Source organism: Protopterus annectens, chromosome 13.part0, assembly GCF_019279795.1.
Source record: "Protopterus annectens isolate FY-2018-M chromosome 13.part0, PAN1.0, whole genome shotgun sequence".
Taxonomy (NCBI): Eukaryota; Metazoa; Chordata; order Ceratodontiformes; family Protopteridae; genus Protopterus; species Protopterus annectens.
The window spans coordinates 648,074,792-648,096,344 of NC_056747.1; the positions used below are offsets into that span (position 1 = coordinate 648,074,792).

Sequence of the window (21,553 nt, forward strand, 5' to 3'; positions counted from 1 at the left end):
TAGTAAATACATTTTTTCATTGTGGCTGGTCTTTTAGAGAATATTTTAATGACTGAGAGTACTTATATTTATTTAGTGACACTGTGGCCTCTCCTGAAAGCCTTGCTGCATTGGTTAAATACTACAATTTGTATTAGTATTAATTTTACTCAGTATAATTGAGTACCCTTGTAAGACTGTTAGAGTAGCTGGCTGGTGTCAGTAGAACTACCTATAGCCTGGGCAGAGGTGATACAGCTAGAAAATCTGTGCCAGTCTTTCCCAGGTGTGTGTGTGTGTGTGTGTGTGTGTGTGTGTGTGTGTGTGTGTGTGTGTGTGTGTGTGTGTGTGTGTGTGTGTGAGTGAGTGTGAAAATCAAATCTCAAAGCGTGAGTGTGTCAGCTACTTAGAACAGGGACACAGATCACTGTTTTTTGCAAAGAGAAGGGTGGAGTCTTATTTGGGGCCTGGAGAGGAAAACCCAGCCCCAGGACTGAGGGTGCTCTCTGTGTGCTCTTAAGGGAAATTGTGTTTGCTGCAGAGATCTGCATCTGGAAATACTGTGTGTATCTATTTTTGGTCCAAGTTAACATCCCTCACTGGTGTCAGTGATGAAGATTGAGGTTTCTTGATTACTGGCTCAGAGGAGGGACGCCACAAGCTGGCACTATGCTACACGAATTACACTTTTAAGTTTCCACAGTGCAACACAGCTACACCAGTGTTTTGAATTATGATTTGTGCTACCTGAATTCCAGCTGCCAGAGCACATTTGACCTATGCAATGCGTACCATACTTTCTGAATCCCATCATCAGTTTTTGCAGAAAAAAAATCTTGATTAGTACATCAGTGTCTTATGAAAGATGAGAAAATGGCAAATGTCGTCATTATGATAGAATATGTTTGCTAACTTTCCTTTAAGTGTTTTGGTGCTAACAATACCATTAATAATTTCAATGTCTCTGTTCTGCCAATAAAATATTGTTGATATTCAGGCGGTCCATAAATACTAAGTAACATTCCTTTTTCTTTTAGATCCATAATTCTTTTCTATTCTCTCACCACACAGAATTAAACAGGGACTAGAATGGCATGTAGCCTGCAGCATGACAAATATAGTAAAAATAAAGGACTCTTGCCAGTCATACTACATGTCTATACATGTTATCAATAGGTGGGAGCACATTTTATTTGTTTTATATTACTTAAAATGTCATCAGGTTAACCACTAAGCAGATCAGTTTGTATACTCACAAGACATGCTTCAGTGCCGAGGCTGTCTTAGTCACTTTTCCCAGCTGAGTTATATTCTTCAGTTTTTCCCAAACAACTTCTGTACTTCTACGGCTATCTTGAAAGTCAAATTCTGTTCTTATTTCTTCACCATACTGTACAACAGCAAACTCACACTGTTGATGAAAGAAACAAAAGAAAAGAGAGAAAGCAGGAGAAGTCTGATTAGTATACTCAACCAATTTGCAAAGACTGAATAAATAAGTAAAAATGACAATATAATGGCTGTAAGAGAGATTATACTAGAGAAACTTAATACATTCTAACATGCTATTATTTGTCAATAAGTAAATAAATGTATAGATTGTTTATTATCACACTGCATGTAGCAGGTAGTTGAATGCCCAGTTCATTGTATTAGTGATCTAGTGATAGGCTTCATCAGATTAATATTAATAGAAACCTGTGAGTTTAGTGCAGCACAACTGCCATTAAGACGTGATAGGAAGTTTGTACTTTGCCTCACTGTTATACTATTCCAGAAATTGTATATTTTGAGATATTAGGCTGTGGAAAGGCAAAATATTTCAGTTTTTTCCTAGCAGTAAAGACATTTTTTCCTTATGTGCACCATTCTCCGATACTGAAGTTAGTATGTTTAGGGTTGTGAGGATGTAGAGGAATGTCAATTGTTTATTTGTATTTTTTTTTTCATATTTTTTCAAGTGGTCAGAACTCTTAAGAATAAGTTAGTATCATTTGAATTCTGACCAGTTTCCTATTCCATGATGGAAAGATGTATTAAACATAAATCTGTCAATCAGATTCCTTAAAAGAATGGATGAACTGTGAGAATATTAACATATAATTCACCATTGCTTTTACTATTTTTACAAACAAGCCACAGCGACAGAAGCCACTTAACAACAAAGAGAAACTATTGCTTTGCTGGTTTCCTCTCTAAATGAAATTTCTTTTAGATGGAAAATATCTGACTGCATCTACTTTTGAAAATTGCATTCCCCTTTTAACTTCATTCTTTTCTTATAAGCCTGTTTGAGAATTAAAGTGAGTATTGTCCTGCATATTACTCCCTTTAAGTCCTGAAACTAATTGGTACTCAAAATGATTATGTGTTTACAGATAACTGATATGATTTTATTTGGTTATTCAAGAAAAAACGCATGTTCCTGCAGTCAGACACCAGGAGCAGATGTACGTGCACTTGCAAACACTTACACATGCACACACACACACACACACACACACACACACACACACACACACACACACACACACACACACACACACACACACACACACACACACACACTGAATTCATGAAACCTGTAAACCTCAGCTATGCAGACAGTCAATGTACAATTACAAGTATTATAGCTTCATAGTTTATTACTAGGCAGTTATTATTAGTACTGTAGACTCTGTAGTTCCCACCACTTACTACCACTTCCTGTAAGGGTTTATGGGACATGACTTGCAGTTATCTTACAGCTAATTAACATAAAGCTTAATGGCAAAAAAGCTGAAAGTTAGCATGCCCAGGGTACAGGGTTTGATTTCTTCTACCTTTATTTGCCTGTCATGTGACTTAGTAAATCATTTAACCAGACATTGCTCCCAGTTCACCCCTGAAAATGGAAAATTGTCCAGTGGGCTTACCTGGCAAAAATATAGCTAAAGACTTAAAGGAACAGAAAATGAAAGAATGAGAGGGAGAGAGAGAGAGAGAGAGACAGAAAACAATAGGTAATAATGGACTGGATTCACAAACATTACTGCAAGGTATATACAAAGTGTACACCTTACAGTAAACTTTTTGTATTCAGAGACAGCCCTAAAATGCTCCTATTTTATGAAGATGTGCAGCGCTGCATATCTCCATGGCTATGTACCATGCTAATGAGACAGTCCAGGTGAGATGGTGCCATGCTAATTAGCCATGAGCTCTCCTTCTCCAGATATACCTCTGTAGATTAGCATAGTTGCTTCTTGCACTCTAGGGTAATGAACAGGGCCAAAGGTTATGTTCATCCACCAATGTAGAGGTAAGTGCTGGGAGTTCAGTGGTAAAGTAGGGTTTGGAAATGCATGTGTGTGAGTATACATGAGGGGCTGCATCTGCATCTGTGAGTGTATACCTGCCTAGGTGGTCACAGTGGAGGGGAGAGGTTAGTAAGCATGTGTGTGTGTGTGTGTGTGTGTGTGTGTGTGTGTGTATGGATGAATGTGTCAGTGACTACAGTCATGTGGGGAGAGGGCTGTGTGTTTTTGGTTTGGGGGTGGGCTGTCATACCTGCAGACACACCCTCTTACAACATTGTTGGATTATTGGGGGGGGGCAAGGAAAAATTTTCATTTCTCATGCCTTAACAGCACTTTAACTGCTGTGGGACTGGGGAGGTACCACTGGACACCAGGGATACGTGTTTACTTCTTATGCTTTAAACTACACTTAAAACTTACCAGGGATCATTGAGGGACCACTGGACATCAAGGATAACATGTAGTGAACTGCAGGATATTACATGGGAAACCTGTAAATAACCCAGCTTGAGCCTGCAGTTGGTCATTATTTGACCATTGTTCTATCTCTGTAAGCAAATTCAAACAAGTAGATAACTATAACTCTAATGTCTAGTATTAATGACTGGCTGAAGTCTTCTGTGATTTATGTGGGCAGCACAAGGAGACACTGGGAGCATCACACAACACAAGGAGAAGCATGGGATCTGTGTTGTGTGTGTGTGGCTGAATGTGTGTAATGTGTGTGCAGAAGAGTGGATAAGTGAGGGTACCTCTGCTGTGGCTGCCAAAACTGTTAACTATATCAAGAAGTTTTGAGCTATATTCTGTGCTAATTAACTGTGATTTAGACATGCAAATTAGCCCATAATGAGATCTGTCCTCATTGCATCTAATGTGTCTCTGAATTGTCCTCATTGCATCTAATGTGTCTCTGAATTGGCTACATCCCGAACACAAAACCTTTTTAAAGTAGGCCTTTTGGCTCATGGTGGGGATCATAATGAATCCTCAGGATTATTTTGGACTTAAAATTACAGAAGGTACTATGCATAGGCTGGGAAGAGACTAGCAGAGATTTTATGCAAATATATAGCGTTGTCGCCTCACAGTAAGACGCTGTCCGGTTCGATTCTCAGCTAGAGCGTCTTCTGCGTGGAGACATGTGTGAATGGGCATACCTTCATTGAAGGTTGTGCATCAGGGCTGGTAGCTCGGCAAGTAAAAATCAACTATCAATCATTAGCGGACCGGAGTTCCGCTGTGGCGACCCCTAACCGGGAAAAGCCGAAAGACACAACAACAACAACTAAAAAGGGAGCAGATCCATTGAACAATCCTTGCAGCACACTACCTAACAAACACACCAGCCCTTCTGCAGGACCATGACAATGAATAACATTAAAAAGAAAATTCTATTATACATTTTAAATATGAATTAGAAAAGACTAGCTCCTAGTACTGTAGATGTAGAGCTTGTATGCCTTCAGAAAATTAACAGCATAAATAATGAGAATGCACTGTTTTCAAAAAGAGTAACATCTGAAAACACCCTATCTCATGTATAATCTTGTTAATGAATGTTACGAGTGTGGGTTATGGCTGGATAAACTCATTACCTTATTATTCTCCCTCATGACGAAACCACAGCAGTCTTAAGTATGTCATATCACAGCTCACATCCTAAGCATGCATTAATGCTACTATCACAGAAGTATTTCTTGGGGTTAATTTCTTATAGTTAATATTTTTGTAGCACTCTTTCTGAAATGGTGCACAATCAATACAATGCATAAAAAGTTCATCAACTTAAACTGGCAATAGCTTTTCCCTGTATTTACATTTTCTTTGCATAAAGCTTAGTCTTAAAATTTAGACCTCCAGAGCATATTTGCTCAAAAACAGACAATATACAGTAGAAGAAGAAACCAGTAGGAGTTGTAAGGTCCATTTTTTCATTCTTGCATACTGATTATGTCTTAAAAACATCTTTTAACTTCTCATTTTCTAAATCACAAATGTTTAATTGTATTAGTGCCATGTAACATTTGCCTACATCATAATTAGTAGTGGTAATTTTTCTGACATGGAATAAGCTAAATCATTTTCAAATATTTTTCCTGTCCCAGCATTACCTCAACATAAGACATTTAAATGTATGATTTATCTTTTAATGATTACGGAGGTCCATGAAAGTTTAGTTAGCCAAGGGCTTGATTAACTGTCTAATACACTAGAATTAAATGCACTGTAGACTGTGCAAAAATATGTTTATACAACAAAGATAGTTGGAACAATTGCAGTGTAGTTTTTGTTTACAATTCATATGACCTAAACTTATTTACAAGGCTTCACCAACAACTTCCTTTTATTTATTTAAACTCATATTTTTAATATTTTTACTCATTAGACATGTAGGCAAACGACAACAATACAGATATTAACAAAAGCCATACTTTATAGGAATAATCATAAAAAGAACCACCATAACAAAATATTGAACATTCACACACCTATATAACCCAGTTAATACAATGATGCAACCATAAATGTGTATTAAAAAGTATTCTCTTTCAATGAAATGTAATCAGAGGGCAAAATGAAGAAAAGGCTAGCTGAGTATGAGACTGCTCAAGAAGAGTGGTTTCAAAAAAATGGTGGGGTTAGAGGACAGAGCAAACAGGGAAATCTAAGATTTTCTGCTGTACCAGAAAATGGAAGGAACAGACTGTATTCATTTTATGAAATCAGACATAAATAAAATGCACTGGTATTACACAATAGGATTTATTAATTGAAAGGGCAGATCATGTGTATGCTCCAATCTTGGCGACGAGAAACCAGTCAAGACCTGTACTGGTACAGATGCAATCATAACAGCAGAATGAGTTGATCCTGACAAAACTGTGATAGAAGGGCAAAGTATTAAAAGTTGGAGACAGTAGAGTATTTGTGGAAAATGATTATTCACTGTATAGCAGGCAGAAGAGAAGTAAGTTTATCCGAGCAATCCAAGAATGTTGAGAGACAGGTGTGAGATTCAAGTTGTTGTACCCAGCTATGTTCAGAATACATTTTCCTGGAGGATCAGAGTAATTTTTTATGTTGAACAAGCTAAGGGGGAAATACAAAAATCTGTCCTAAGGAGGAAATGCAAATATTTGTCTAAAAAAAGTGAGTCATTAAACAAAGGATGACTGCTTCTTATTTTTCTAATAGTAAAGCACATATAGAAACTTTTACAGGAAAACTTTTTTCAGTGTTCCAAAGCAAAATACTTGAGAGAGACAGAAGAATCACACCAGCTAACTAAAAGAATATGGAGTATCTTGGACTTGAACCAGAGTCTGAGGGTGGGAGTTGGAGAGGAACAGGAAGAAGACCAATGACATTGAAATCAATGAATAAATACGAGGCTGTAAAGCATTAATCCTATTCGTGAAGTACGGCTTTACAAGAAAAAGTAAAAAGATTGGACTTTTGTTGACTTTGTTAAACTTGTGGGAGCCTGAAAAGCATATACCCCACCTCGTGTTGCTAAAGAGAAAGAGGGAAAAAAGAAAAGAAAAGTAAATAAGTAAAAAATGTTGTGTACTTAACAGTATTTGTATAAAACATTTCATGATATAAATTGCATGTTATATAGTAAAACATTTTCAGTTACTGTTGTTTGTGATAAAGATACTAAAGTAAACAAGTGCCTTTTTTTTTAGTTTTAAGAAATGTAGAAATCACAATGTAAAAAGGGAAGGAAGGATGGACAAAAGTATGTTTAAGTTAATATGCTGTAATCTTGAGTTGTTGATGTAGGGGATATGGTGTAAAAGTCCACAGATTATAATATACATAGAGTTGATATGCTTGGTCTTACTTTTGCATAGGTGAATGCACCTGGATTAAGGCCCTTGGCTTAATCTATTTGTGTAAGCAAGTAAATAAGAGAACACTGAATATATGGAAAAAGTTTGGGAAAATAAATGTTCAGTGTAAGTTGAGCAGTTTGCAGATGTATGCACCTTCACTTATTGTACTTGTGTTTACATGACTATACCGGCAAGCAATAAAAGCCACAGCACATTTTTAAGGTTAAAGTTTAAAGTTTTCTGAAAGCATATACGCTGTTTTTCACATATAGGAGGGAAATGAAGATAAAACAAGAACAGACAGCAATTAGTGTAAGTAGGAGTGCGGATGTAGCATGCATCCTAGCATGAATAACTAATGTTAGGTTAAGTAATGCCTGCATGTGCAGCTGTAACTTTGGAATAACTGCTCCTATAATAATGCCTGCATGTGCAGCTGTAACTTTGGAACAACTGTTCCTATAATGAGGGTTAAACTTCATTATTTAAAGATGTAAATAGGTTTGTGTGTTTGTTTTAAATTAATAGGTGCTGGGGGTGTTCTGGGGGTGGATTTGTTGTTTTGATTGAAGTTTTTCATTAAAACAAGAATTTTTGTAAAATGTGACATAGGTTCAAATGGAGATGACAACAAACAACTGCATAAAATATCAACTTGCCAAACACTACTTGATACATGTAACTCAAAAGCCAGGAATAGACATTTTAAAAAGTTGTCATATATAATAGGTGGAAATAATTACTTCTTGTCATAATGGCTACACTAAAGATATTATTTTGGAAAGTGAATGGCATCAGAGGCATAGACAAAAAGTTAAGGGTACTGAATTATATTAATAAATGGAGAATGCAAATAGCAATACTACAGAAGACAAAGCAAAAAACTAGTGAACACCCAGTATAGAGTTCCAAACAAAACAGTCCAAGAATAAAAAGTGAAGGGTCTCACAAAGTGTTATAAAATAAGTTCAGTAGAGATAAAACTCTTCTTTAGTGTCTAAAATCTTACTAAAACACATTGTCATATATACACCACATGAACAAATTCAAATCAATAGAGAAGCAGCCATGATAAAATAATTAAAATAAACAGATGAGTGCTTGTTTCATGGAAAAACAGACCTTCTCTTAAGAAGTTTTTTAAACTCACAGTATCATTCAGCCCAAGGGGCACATCTGTTTGAAAGTAATTAATCCATCTATACTCAACATTCTCAGTATTCAACACAATATCCCCTCCTCTAATGTTTCTTTTAATGTTTTTTATAACCCCAAATGTAAAACTATGCATTTTATCTGAGCTTATGCTATATTTAGCTAAGGCATTACTCTCCATCTCCCCATGTATGTCAGATAAAAACAGAAAATGTATTACAGACTATAATGACTTTAAAAATGCCTGTATTTTCTCTTGGCCAAGAAATGAGTTCAAAAAGACAGCCACTTGTACAGCCAATCAGAGGATGAGAATGGATGATGAGCAGATGAAAGAGGGAGGAACATCTCTGAATAGTCTAACTGTGATTGGGTTGCCTGGGGCCATGGGAACAGAGGTTTTAAATGGTCAGTATGATATCATCATACCTCCTAGCAAGGAAGCATGGAATCAGAAAGTGGCCTTTGTATCTACTGCCTATATAACTCTAGCTTTATCTGAAAGTTCTTCAAATAGAATAGAAACAACTACACCATCTTTTTTAATGATTGTCCAACTGCCAGAGAGAGATGCCCTTTGAAATAGATCCAATTCAGTGAGAAGTTTAGACAGAAGGAAGAAACAATCAGGTCAGACTGTTTATCCAAACATCAGAAGTTAGACAGCAAAATGAACTCAACAGCTAAGTAGAATGTATTTATTTATTTATTGACATTTGTTGACTGGGAAAGTCCACTGGGTCCAGAACCTATTTTCAGTGGATGCCCAGGGAGAAAAGCTCCATTCACAAATCCAAAACGTATACTAGGTAATATAATATATACAGCACATTCAAAATTTCAGGAGAGATACATCAAGAACAAGAATACATTTTTTTACAGTTCTATGGCCAACATAATTCTATAGATTTATTAAGGTAGTGAGCAAATCAAAAAGTAAACAAGACATTATATATACAGAGCATACAAAGTTTCAATACAAATACACCACAAATAAAGTATGCACATATATACATATATATATATATATATATATATATATATATATATATATGTGTGTGTGTGTGTGTGTGTGTGTGTATATGTATATATATATATGTATATGTATATATATATATATATGTATATGTATATATGTGTGTGTGTATACATGTATGTATGTATATATTCATTATACAGTTCTATGCAGTGTACAAAGATTTACTTAGTTTATTTAGGGTTGGTACTGTACATTTTTATTTACATGAAATATGATGCATGTCAGCACAATGGCCCATTATGGCTAGATAATGAGATTACAAGGAAATATATAAGGTGTTTTACAGTTTTGTAGATAGGGTCATACTGATTTATCATGAAAATGATGTTTTAAAGTGAATTTAAAGTTTTTTTTAAGATTACAGTTGTGTGATAGAGGGAGGTAGATCATTCCATAGCTTAGAAACTGAGTGTGAGTACAGGCTTTGTTCTGCCCTTTTTTTGGGTGTGGAAACCTTTAGGAGTTGTTAGTGAATCAAACGTTTCTGGTGGGGGTGCAGAAATGTAGGATAGAAAGAAGACAGGGGCAGTTACCTTATTGTATATTATTTTTTGAACATTAGTTGGATGTAATTAAGGAAATGGGAGAATTCAAGCAATTTCAATTCCTTAATGGCTAGACAATGATGAGTTTTATATGATAGTCCATTGGCAAATTTTGATATTTTATAGTAGAATGATTAAAGTTTACTGCTTAGGGGTATATGTAGATTAGTGAGAATGGGGGAGCCATAGAGAAGGGATAGAAGTAGGAGGGTGTTTGCCAGCTTTATTTTTGTGGGTTTGTCAATGTATGACTTCTGTCTTTAGAGTTTGCCTAATTTAAAGTGTGTTTTTTTATTGTGTTTAGAATATGTTGCTCAAAGGATAATTTGTCATCAATAATGATGCCCAGTAATTTTGCTGAATACGCTATTTCAATTGCTGTCCTGTTTTGGGAGTAAATTATAAAGTCATGTGAAAGCGGTTTAGATGAGAACAATAGTAGTTTGGATTTTTTTAGGATTTAGAAGAAGTTATGCTTCATTTAGCCACATTTCTATGTTTGTAATCGCAGTTTGTGTTATTTTTTGAAGGTCAGAGAAGTTATTGGAAGAGGATATAATACTAATTAGAGTCATCAGCATATTGGATGATTGAAAGGAAACTGAGTGGTGATCATTTATGAACACATTAAATAGCAAAGGTCCCAGAACAGATCCCTGTGGGATGCCTGTTTTACTGACTGCATCCTGATTGTTTATTTTGCCATTTAAGTGATTGTCATTTGTTGTTGAGATAATAGGGGAACCAGATAAAGGAATGTTGGGAGCATCCTATAGTCACAAGTCACTGAATTATTTAGTATGTGATACTGTGTCAAATGTTTTGGACAGGTCTAGTAGAAGTACTGATGTTTGTAGACCAATGTCCAAGGCCTTACTCACAGTATCAGTAAGGGACAGAAGGTCTATTTATTGTACTGTGTGCAGGTTGAAAACCATGTTGGGTAGGGGAAAGAAGATTGTTATCACATAGGTGTTTTAGTAGCTGACTTTGTATACATTTTTCTAATACATTAGAATGAATATTCCTACTCAATATAAAATTATTAATCGTGTTTTGAATCTTTCTAGTTTTACTCTGACTTCTGATATGTATAAAGTTTTATCTAGAAGCTTGGATTTTGTGCCTACTTGTAATGGTGGTATTAGTGAAGGTCTTTCATATTTAAGAATATTTGTTAGAGATCTTAACTTAAAACTTCTTTTTAAAACCAATGTTACTGCTGTGGATACACCTAAGTGTAAATGCAAAAGTTCTTTTATACCTAATAGTATACCCCTCCTGAGTGCTTTTCAAACAATGTGTGAAAAACAATTGTATGAAATGTTTAACACAAATAACCAACATAAAATGTATAATTTAAGTAAAAATGATAATCTAGCTCTAAAAGAACTGAATGAAAAAATGAAATAATTATTAAACAAGCAGATAAAGGTGGGGCTATAGTAGTAACCAGTAAAATGTTATATAATGATAGAATGATGCTGTTGTTGATTGATGATCATACTTTTAAAGTGGTAGATACAAGCTTTGTTCAACAGTTGATTTTTGCTTGCAAGTCACATTTATACAATTTGCAACTTACACATTCTATCAGTTTGGATGAGTATATGTATATGGAAGTGTAGCATCCTGTTATACCTGTTATTTATGGTCTTCCTAAGATCCATAAAGATCTAGATAAGCCCCCAGTGAGACCAATTGTTTTGGGCTAAGGGTGGGTGACAGTTCATATCCATTTTTCTGGAAAAAAAACTTGAAACCTTGTCTGAAGTTCTTAAAAGTTATATTATAGATGCAAGAGACTTTATTATGCAATTATATAAATGGCAACTAAATAATGAAGCTGAATCTGTAACAGATAAATTCAAAGAAATAGTTCTTGTAACACTAAATGTAAATGCCTTATTTACTGCAATACCTAATGACTATGGAGTTGAAGCTGTTAGATGCCATCTATGTGCATACAGAGACAAGAGTAGGACTCAAGTAGAAGCTCTGTGTGCTCCATTAAAATGTACACTATGTAATAATGCATTTTTGTATGATAAAATCCTATACCATCAGGTGAAAGGAGTGCCAATGGGTACAGCCATTGCCAACACTTATGCTAATCTTGAACTTTGAATCTGGAAAGATGAGAATATATTCTTCGACATCAGTGCTTGTGTTAGAAACAAAGTTTAAGTGCTTTGTGAATGATGTTTTTTAATGTGGCAGGGCAGTATTGAAACCTTAGAATCTTTTTATACATATACTGATTCTACAAATACCTTCCTGAAGTTTAAAACTAGTTATTCAAAATCAGATATAAACTTTTTGAATATTAATGTATATATTAAAGATAATACAATAGGTACTAGAATCTATAGAAAAGAAGTTCAAACTGCTAGATATTTACACAGCACTAATATGCACCCCCCATATATACAAAGGCATTGTGCGAAGTTAGTTCCTTACAGCCAATCGGCTAAATACAGATATGTCTGACTGTATCAAACAGCTAGATGAGATGGTCACAGAGTTTAAAGATACAAGCTATAGTATTAAACTGTTATAATAAAATGAAAAAACAAGTGTTGAGTGAAATAGATGGCCTAGCTCAACCATATTTCTCAGACATGGAAGAAAGTCCAACTAATGGGAGTATAAACAATATTATAGCACTTCCAGAAAAAAGTTTAGCTATATTATGCAATATAATGCACATATCAATTGGGTTAAACAACTTTTAAGACAAATTTGGTCTATATTATGTACATCTGATGTGGTTAAAGAATCTGTAGTTTCATCACCTAGTTTTGTGTTTAGGAAATGTAGGAATATAAAACAACAGCTTTGTTATAAAGACCTACAAATGTGTTTCAAGAATGCTGTAATAAAAGCTAAAAATACTGTGCCTTGTTATGATTGCCAGTTTTGTTGCTATATAAATAAGAACGATGTTTTTGTACACCCTAACACAAGCAAGGCATTTTATTTTCACACGTTTGCCACTTATAAACCCAAGAATGCGGTTCATTTAGCCACCTGTGAAAAATGCACTTCATTTTATGTTGGAAAAACCAACAGGATTTTAAAAGAAAAAATAGCCCAACACCTGTCTGACATGCATAGGGAGGTGGAGAGTAATGCCTTAGGTAAACATATCATAAGCTCGGATAAAATGCATAGTTTTGCATTTAGGGTTATTAAAACAATTGAAAGAAGTATTAGAAGAGGGGATATTGTGTTGAATACTGAGAATGTTGAGTATAGCTGGATTAATTACTTTCAAGCAGATGTGCCCCCGGGCTAAATGATACTGTGAATTTAAAACTTGTTCTTAAGAGAAGGTCTCTTTTTCCATGAAGCAAGTACTTAATTGTCTATTTTAATTATTTTACTGTTGATGTGCTTCTTTTGTTTTGAATTTGTTCATGTGGTATATATATGAAAATATGTTTTAATATGATTTTAAGCACTGAAGAAGAGTTTTACCTCGAAAGCTTTGCTTTTAGACTTATTTTTACATCACTTTGTGAGTTCCTTTTGCTTATTATTCTTGACTGTTTTGTTTGGAACTCTACACTGGGTGTTTACCAGTTTGTTTTTTTGCTTTAAATAATGACTCTGGGGGTCCTAGTAAGTCATATTTTAGACTATTCAGGAGGGATCCTGGGATGTTTTGGGGGAACATTGAGGCCGTGTTCTTGGCTTTAGTGAGTACAACCAGCACCTGATCTCTAGTTATAGTTGGAGGGGTTTTGATTAAGGGTATTATACAGCAGATGGCTGGGGTGAGGGGGGGGTTGGAACTGAATTTGTCCGCTGATAGTTTTGCTATATCACCAGGTTCCATGACCATGGCACCTTTAACCACCAGTTCATCACATTGCTTTGTGCTGCCCTTGAGGTTTCTGACATAGCTGTAGAAGGCCTTATGGTTAGCTTTTACATGAGAGGATATCTTAACCTGAAAGTTGGCTTTGCTTGACTTAATTAATCTCCTTAGTTGCCTATTTACTTTGATGGGAGACTTTTTATCTATTTGGGAATTACCCTTCCTGAATTTTGCTATATTTTCTTTTTCCTTTTGTTGTATATCCTATTTAATTTGGGTTGTCAGCAGGGCAGTTTGTTTTTGGGGCTAGTTGCAGGCTAACTTTTGGCAGGTATAGAAACTTCTATGCAGACATTGACATCATTGTACAGAATTTCCGAGAGCAATTCACCATAGTCTGTTGTGATCTCGGGGTTTGAAGGGGCATTGAATTTTGAGAAACAATCACTTAATAACAGGTAATTTGCCTTGGAATAGTTCCTAATTGTTACTGGTTTTAATGGGATTATGGAGTTGATTTTGAAGGAGACAGCTTTATGGTCGGACCATACAAGGGAGGATAAGACACTGGGGGTAGAGAATTAATCCAGATGTGTCAGCATAAGGTCAATTATGTTGGAGCCTGTAGTGGTTGTATTCACTTTTTGGTCAAGGGTGCTTATATTTATGAAGTCCAGGAATCTCTGTGCCTGAAGATTTGAGGTTGCATAGGATTCCTAGTCTACAGAGGGGTAATTAAAGTCTACCATGAGTTGGGTGCTAGGTTGGATGGTAAGTGTTTTCAGTAGGTGCAAGTCTGCATTGTGAGCTTCTTAGGATATATAGCTAGTTAGGATATGGGATGGGATTTTGTCTGTGGTGATCAGCACATGGAGGAACTCCAGAACGTCATCCTGTTTGACCACCCTAGAAGTATGCTTGTTATTGATGTATATTGAGATACCATTGTACATTTGTACTGAGTGAAAGAGAAGACCTAACTAGACCATATTTCTCAGACATAGAAGGAAGTCCAACTGATAGGACTATAAATAATATTATGGATAGTACTTCCAGAAATAAGTATAGATATAGTATCACAACATAATGCACATACCAATAGGGTTAAACAACTTATTTGGCCTATATTATGTACATCTGATGTGGTTAAACAAATTGTAGGTTCATCACCTATTTTTTTGTTTAGGAAATGTAGGACTATAAAACAGCTTTGTTGTAAAAACCTACAAATGTGTTTTAAGGATGCTATAATAAAAAACTAAAAACACTGTGCCTTGTTATGATTGCCAGTTTTGTCACTATATAAACAAGAACAATGTTTTTGTACACCCTAATATAAGTAAGACATTTTATTTTCACACGTTTGCCCAAGAATGTGGTTCATTTAGCCACTTGTGAAAAATGCACTTCATTTTATGTTGGAAAAACCAACAGGATTTTAAAAGAAAGAATAGCCTAACACCTGTCTGACATACATAGGGAGGTGAAGAGTAATGCCTTAGGTAAACATACCATAAGCTCAGATAAAATACATAGTTTTACATTTAGGGTTATTAAAACAATTGAAAGAAGTATTAGAAGAGGGGATATTGTGTTGAATACTGAGAATGTTGAGTATAGCTGGATTAATTACTTTCAAGCAGATGTGTCCCCTGGGCTAAAAGATATTGTGAGTTTAAAACCTGTTCTTAAGAGAAGATCTTTTTTGTATGAAACAAGTACTTAATTGTCTATTTTAATTATTTTACTGTTGCTATGCTTCTATTGATTTGAATTTGTTCATGTGGTGTATATATGAAAATGTGTTTTAGTATGATTTTAAGCACTAAAGAAGAGATTTATCTCGAAAGCTTTGCTATTAAACTTATTTTTACATCACTTTGTGAGCTTCTTTGGCTTTTTATTCTTGGACTGTTTTGTTTGGAGATCTATACTGGGTGTTTATCACTTTGGGTTTGCTTTAAATAATGACTCCAGGAGTCCTAATAAGTCATATTTTAGGCTATTCAGGAGGGATCCTGGGATGTTTTGGGACCCATTGAGCCGTGTTCTTCACTTTAGTAATTGCCGCCAGTACCCGCTCCCTAGTTATAGTTGGAGGCATTATGATTGACTGTATTATACGGGAGCTGGTTGGGGGGGCTGAAACTGAATTTGTCTGATAACAGATTTGCTATATCACTGGGTTCCATGAACATGACACCATTAACCACTAGTTCATCACATTGATTTGTGCTGCCGTTGAAGTTTCTGACATAGTTGAAGAAGGCCTTATGGTTATCTTCCACATGAGAGGATATCTTATCCTCAAAGCTGGCTTTGCTGGACTTAATTAGCCTCCTTAGTTGCCTGTTTACTTTGATTGGAGAGTTTTAATCTATGTGGGAGTTACTCTTCCTGAATTTTGCTATAACTCTTTTTCCTTTTGTTGTATATCCTCTTTAATTTGGGATGCCATCAGGGCAGCTTGTTTCTGGGGCTAGTTAAAGGTTTACTTTTGGCAGGTATAGCAGCTTCTATGCAGACATTGACATGGTTGTACAGAGTTTCTGAGAGCAATTCACCATAGTCTGTTCTGTTCTCGGGGTTTGAAGGGACATTGAATTTTGAGAAACAATCACTTAACAGGTAATTTGCCTTGAAATAGTTCCTTATTGTTACTGGTTTTAATGGGATTGTGGAGCTGATTTTGAAGGAGACAGCTTTATGGTTAGACCATACAAGGGAGGATGAAACAGTGGATGTAGAGCATTAACCCATATGTTTGAGCATAAGGTCAATTATGCTGGAGCCTCTAGTGGGAGTATTCATTATTTGGTCATGGGTGTTTGCATTTATGAAGTCCAGGAATCTCTGTGCCTGAAGATTTCAGGCTGTACAGGATTTCCAATCTATAGATGGGTAATTAAAGTCTCCCATGAGTTGGGTGTTCGAGTGGATGGTAAATGTTTTCAGCAGGTGCAAGTGTGCATTGTGAGCTTCTTGGGATATAGAGGGCGTCCTATAGGATGTGGGATGGGATTTTCTTCTGTGGTGATCTGCACATGGAGGAACTCCAGCAAGTCATCCTGTTTGACCACCCTAGAAGTATGCTTGCTATTGATGTATATCGAGACACCTCTACATTTAGCCCTTGTCTGTGCAGCTACTGGTCTGAAAGCGTGGATGGAATTGAAGCCTTGCACTGCTGGGGTACCCTCTGATGCTTTAAACCATGTCTTGGTAACTGCACAGATATCTATATTCGAGTGTGAAGAAGGCTTGAAGGGGATATGTTTTTTTATTTAGGATCCTGGCATTGAGCAGTAACACCTTGAGGTTTTGTTGAATTGATTTTGCTATGTTGATAGGTTTGTCAATTTGGCATTGCCTAAAAAAGGCATTATAGGGGCAGACAAACCTTAGCCAGTATTCAAAAATCCAGAGGGGAAAGGTGCAGATCAGCTTTTGCAAAGCAATTTTGTCGGTTGACCATGTCCTCCCAAGCTGATAAATATTGTATCCCTTTAGAGTGACAACAAAAAGACAGCCAGTTGTTGAAATCAATTACTTTTTTTCATGTTGTGGTATTATCCTTGGTGATGGTAACATGCTGTTCAGTGCCAGACTCATACCAGTCTGAGAGACAGTCTCTCGAGATGCATCTTAGGCCATTTACACCTATATGGACTATGGTGGGATCATACTGGTATCTATGGTGTATTGGTTTGAGTGAATGCGTGATTTGATGGGTCCTGGCTCCAGATAACTAACAGCTATTTTCTCCTTATTAAGCCTGGTTAGAGGGACATCAACATATCTTACAATTGACCCCCCCCCTATGATGACAGTCCTGGGAAGTGTGCTTGCTTGCCTTAGGGGCTTAGTGTTTGGGGCTCCAATAAGAATGACAATATGTATGGAGTTAGGTGTTGTTTCTTCTGAGCATCTTTGGACTTGGTGAAGCATAGCTTTGACAGTGGGTGGTCTAGGTGATCTTTGTTGTCCAGGAAAACTGCTTTTAAGTGCCTCAGCATATGTTAGTCTATGCATGTGGTGTGTGCTATGTGAGGTGGGTGTTGTGTGTTTGTGGTTTCAACAAACTAATGTGGACTTGTATGCACGAGTTTGGCCTGCAGTGTCATTGTGTAATCACACCTGTTATATACTGTATCTGATTCTTTAAGGATTAAGTGGTTATCAGTAAACATAAGACAACTGGTAATCTCAATTCATGGGAAAAGGACAAAATAATGATCAAGGAACCCCAATAAGAGAGCCGCCTTTTTCCACCAAGTGGAGAATATGCCAATCTGTGAGCGCTCTACTCCTGGAATGCCTATTCAGATAGAATTACTGAATTTTCATCCCCATGGGAGAGCTGGAACAGTGATTCAGGAAGTTTGACAGCATATTCAGTTCTTTAGGAATGTGACTGCTGAAAGAGTAATTCCCCTGAAAGCTGTCAGCTGTCAGTCACTTACTGTACCCCTTCAAATGGGCATGAATGTGTGCCACACTGTTTGTTTATGTAACACACCACAAAATGCCTGTCTGAACTGATGTGGTGGGAGTCTGGCCACATTTTACTTTCCACAGCCCTCAGGCAAGAAATATTGATAGCAGCTTCTGTTGATTTATGTGCAGACTCAAGTCCTAAAGGGGGTTTAATTTGCTTTGACTGTGAAGGAATTCAAGTGATCTTCCTCCCCCCCAAAAGGAGAAATATCTATCCCACCAGAGTCTAGCCTCCCAAACATCTCAGATGCCCAGGTGAGAGCTGCTCTCTCTAAAGCAAAAAACACAGCATCAATGGGACCGGACGGTGTCCCCGGCTGTGTGCTACATGAACTCAATGAGGAACTAAACCCACACATAAGGCTTCTGTTTAATCTTAGCCTTACTACAGGATACGTACCCAAAGAATGGTGTACGGCAACTGTGGTCCCACTCCACAAAGGCGGTGCTTCTACGGACCCTGGAAATTACCACCCCATAAGCTTGACAAGCCTTGTCTGCAAAGCTATGGAGAGGATCATAATGGAACTCATAAATAAAGACATTGGGGACCTACAGACACTGGATCCTACCCCATTTGGCTTTGTCAAGGGCAGATCCTGCCTCTTGAACTTGGTCAACTTTTTTGAAACAGTCACTAAGGCCATTGATGAGGGTAAGGCAGTTCACATAGCCTACCTTGACCTATCAAAAGCGTTCGACACAATACCCCACTCGGGCATCATAGAAAAGCTCACCAGCTTAGATGTAAACCCATATGTCACAAGATGGGTTGCAAACTGGCTCAAGGACAGAACACACAGGGTTAGAGTTGCTGGTGCCATGTCAGACTCTAAGCCAGTCATGAGCGGTGTCCCACAGGGCTCAGTCCTGGGCCCCCTCTTGTTCAGCATTTATTTTTCTGAAGTGCAGGCAAACATAGGGGGATTGTGGCTGACAAAATTTGCAGATGACTGCAAACTGGGCACCATAATTGACACTCCATCAGACACAGACATCCTCCAGAGAGGTCTCATAGAAATGGATAACTGGTGCCAGAGCCATGGCCTTAAGCTAAATGCCAAAAAATGTATAGTCATACCCTTTGGGAAAAACAAGGTAACCCCTAATTACCACATAGGTGGTAATCCATTAAATACGGAAGAAGTTATCAGGGACCTGGGGACCCAAGTTGACAGTAACCTCTCTTTTGACACTCACATTGCCAAAGTGGTTAGGAAGACCTTCTACATTGCCCACCTGATCATGAAGGGATTCACATCCAGATCAGGAGAGGTCATTGTACCCCTGTACTCTTCACTTATCAGACCAATGATTGAGTACAATGCCCCATTCGGAATGTACCTTACCCGACACCTGCAGCAGTTAGAAAGACCCCAAAAGTTCCTCACCAAAAGGATAAAGGGGCTCAAACATATGTCATACACTGCCTGACTGAAGAAACTCCAGCTCTTATTCAGTCACATACCGTCAGCTCAGAGGTGATCTGTGCCTGACATACAAGGCCATGTCCAACCCGGAATTAATGGACATGCTCCACCTCAAAAAATCCAAATCCACCAGAGCCATGAGAGCAAGAGACTTAAACCTCAACATGGATATAAATAGGACGTGCTGGAGGGACAGATTCATCACCCAGAGACTCCCTACACTATGGAACAGAATCCCAGTCCATGTGAGGCAGAGCCCCTCACTGACTCTGTTCAAGAGAAATCTTGACGAGTGGATGGGAGATCGTAGGTTTACCCCGGGAATCATCTCTGTGTCACTGCTGGACAAAGGCACAGCAAACTAATGGGTATAGTATTCTCATCCTAAGGGGTGGTGAAAGCCACACACACTCTGGCTAGGCTTATAAATGCCCTAGGGCAGATAGCCTAGTATGAACCTATGAACCTATGAACCTAAATCTCACTCCCTAGCAAGGCAGTCATCAAGACAACCTGTGATATGTCCTGCTGCAGGAAGGGGACATTCATCTTGAGACTGATAGCAATTTTCTGCCATTCCAAGTCCCAGTAACAACAGCCAAAACTGAGATCAAGATCTTTGAGTGACAGACAACAATTCAGCCATTAGTATCTCACCATTTACTTCAAAATATGCATCTTTAGATAGGAGAATGGGATGGTAAAAAGTGCAGCTGCCATTAAAGCTTGAATATATAGAAGGGTCCAAGCCTTGTCCTTTACGTTATCCTCAGTTGACAGGTCAGGGAATAACTTCCTGTACCTTCTCTGTAGGCACTAATGATGAGACTGAAGACAGTCCAACTCCGCTCTGATATAGGCAACCTTCTAATCTGCTGATTGGGAAATTGGAGGACTTTTTACATTTTATAGAAATACCTCAGGGCCTGGAATCATGAGAGTCACCTGCTAAGGACACTACCAGAAAGTCTCTCCATGGGGCAACAGAGAAGCCAGTCATCTAGACTCAGGAACACCTAGTGGTCCATCTCTTGCATGGCCTATGCCATCATACACAGTAAATACTATGCGAACAGGAGTTAAACAGTTTGTTCTAAAAGATGTGCCCACCCACTGCAAAATGAACAAATGCTAACACTTTGTTCTGAAAGGGATGCTTACCAACAAGCAATCAAAGGGCCTGTAGACTGAAGACAGTGATATTTCAAACTTCTTATGACACCATCCAGTTGATTTCTTCATTAGGGACATAATAGTTTATAGAGACATCACCTATAAATTATTTATTCAAAGTCTTTGAGGTCAATGGTAGTTTGCAAGTATTCAACTCCCCATGGAAGATGAAAAAAGTGAGAGAAAAACAATTGCTGTAATTCCAAATGAAGGACAGTTTCTACAATCCCTAAGAAGAGCAGAACTTGGGTCTGTCCTGAAGGTTCTATAAAGACAGCATGCAGCACATTCCGTGACCTGGCCTATTAGCTTCAAGTAGCTTTAACAACATTCATAGAGCATCTCCTGTTTGTTAATTGTCACTAGACTCACAGAACAATCATCAGGACTTCAGCTGCTGGGATAGCAGTCTTGCTGATCTGGGTGATGTGTTAAGAACAGTCAGGAAAAGCAGGACTGCATGATGCTTGGAAGCATCTTCGTATTCTACATTATGTCATAAAGATTCTCTATAGTAGCCAACAAATATTTCATCTTCTTCAGATCTTTAGCAGGAAAGACTTGCCAAGGTGGAACTTTCACTCTAGAATAAGGCATCTAGAATAGCCTATTTTAGCTCATTCTTACAGAAGGACAAATTCATCCATGCTATTATATGTAGGAACACACCCAAGCCTGCTTCTCCAGTAACAGTATCAGCAGAACCAATATTACATTTGGCCACATGAAAGCCCACTGTAGGAATAATAAGCATCTTATCCACCTCTTTCA

The 21,553-nt window shown here is 37.4% G+C and overlaps 1 protein-coding gene across 1 annotated transcript in view; it reads right to left on the reverse strand.

Annotated features, from left to right (window-relative positions):
- ITGAE (integrin subunit alpha E) overlaps positions 1-21,553 on the reverse strand; it is a 1,198,231-nt gene that overhangs the window by 696,183 nt on the left and 480,495 nt on the right. The window contains exon 18 of the mRNA XM_044054873.1: positions 1,236-1,390. Coding sequence (XP_043910808.1) covers positions 1,236-1,390 — 155 coding nt within the window. The remainder of the gene's footprint in view (positions 1-1,235; positions 1,391-21,553) is intronic.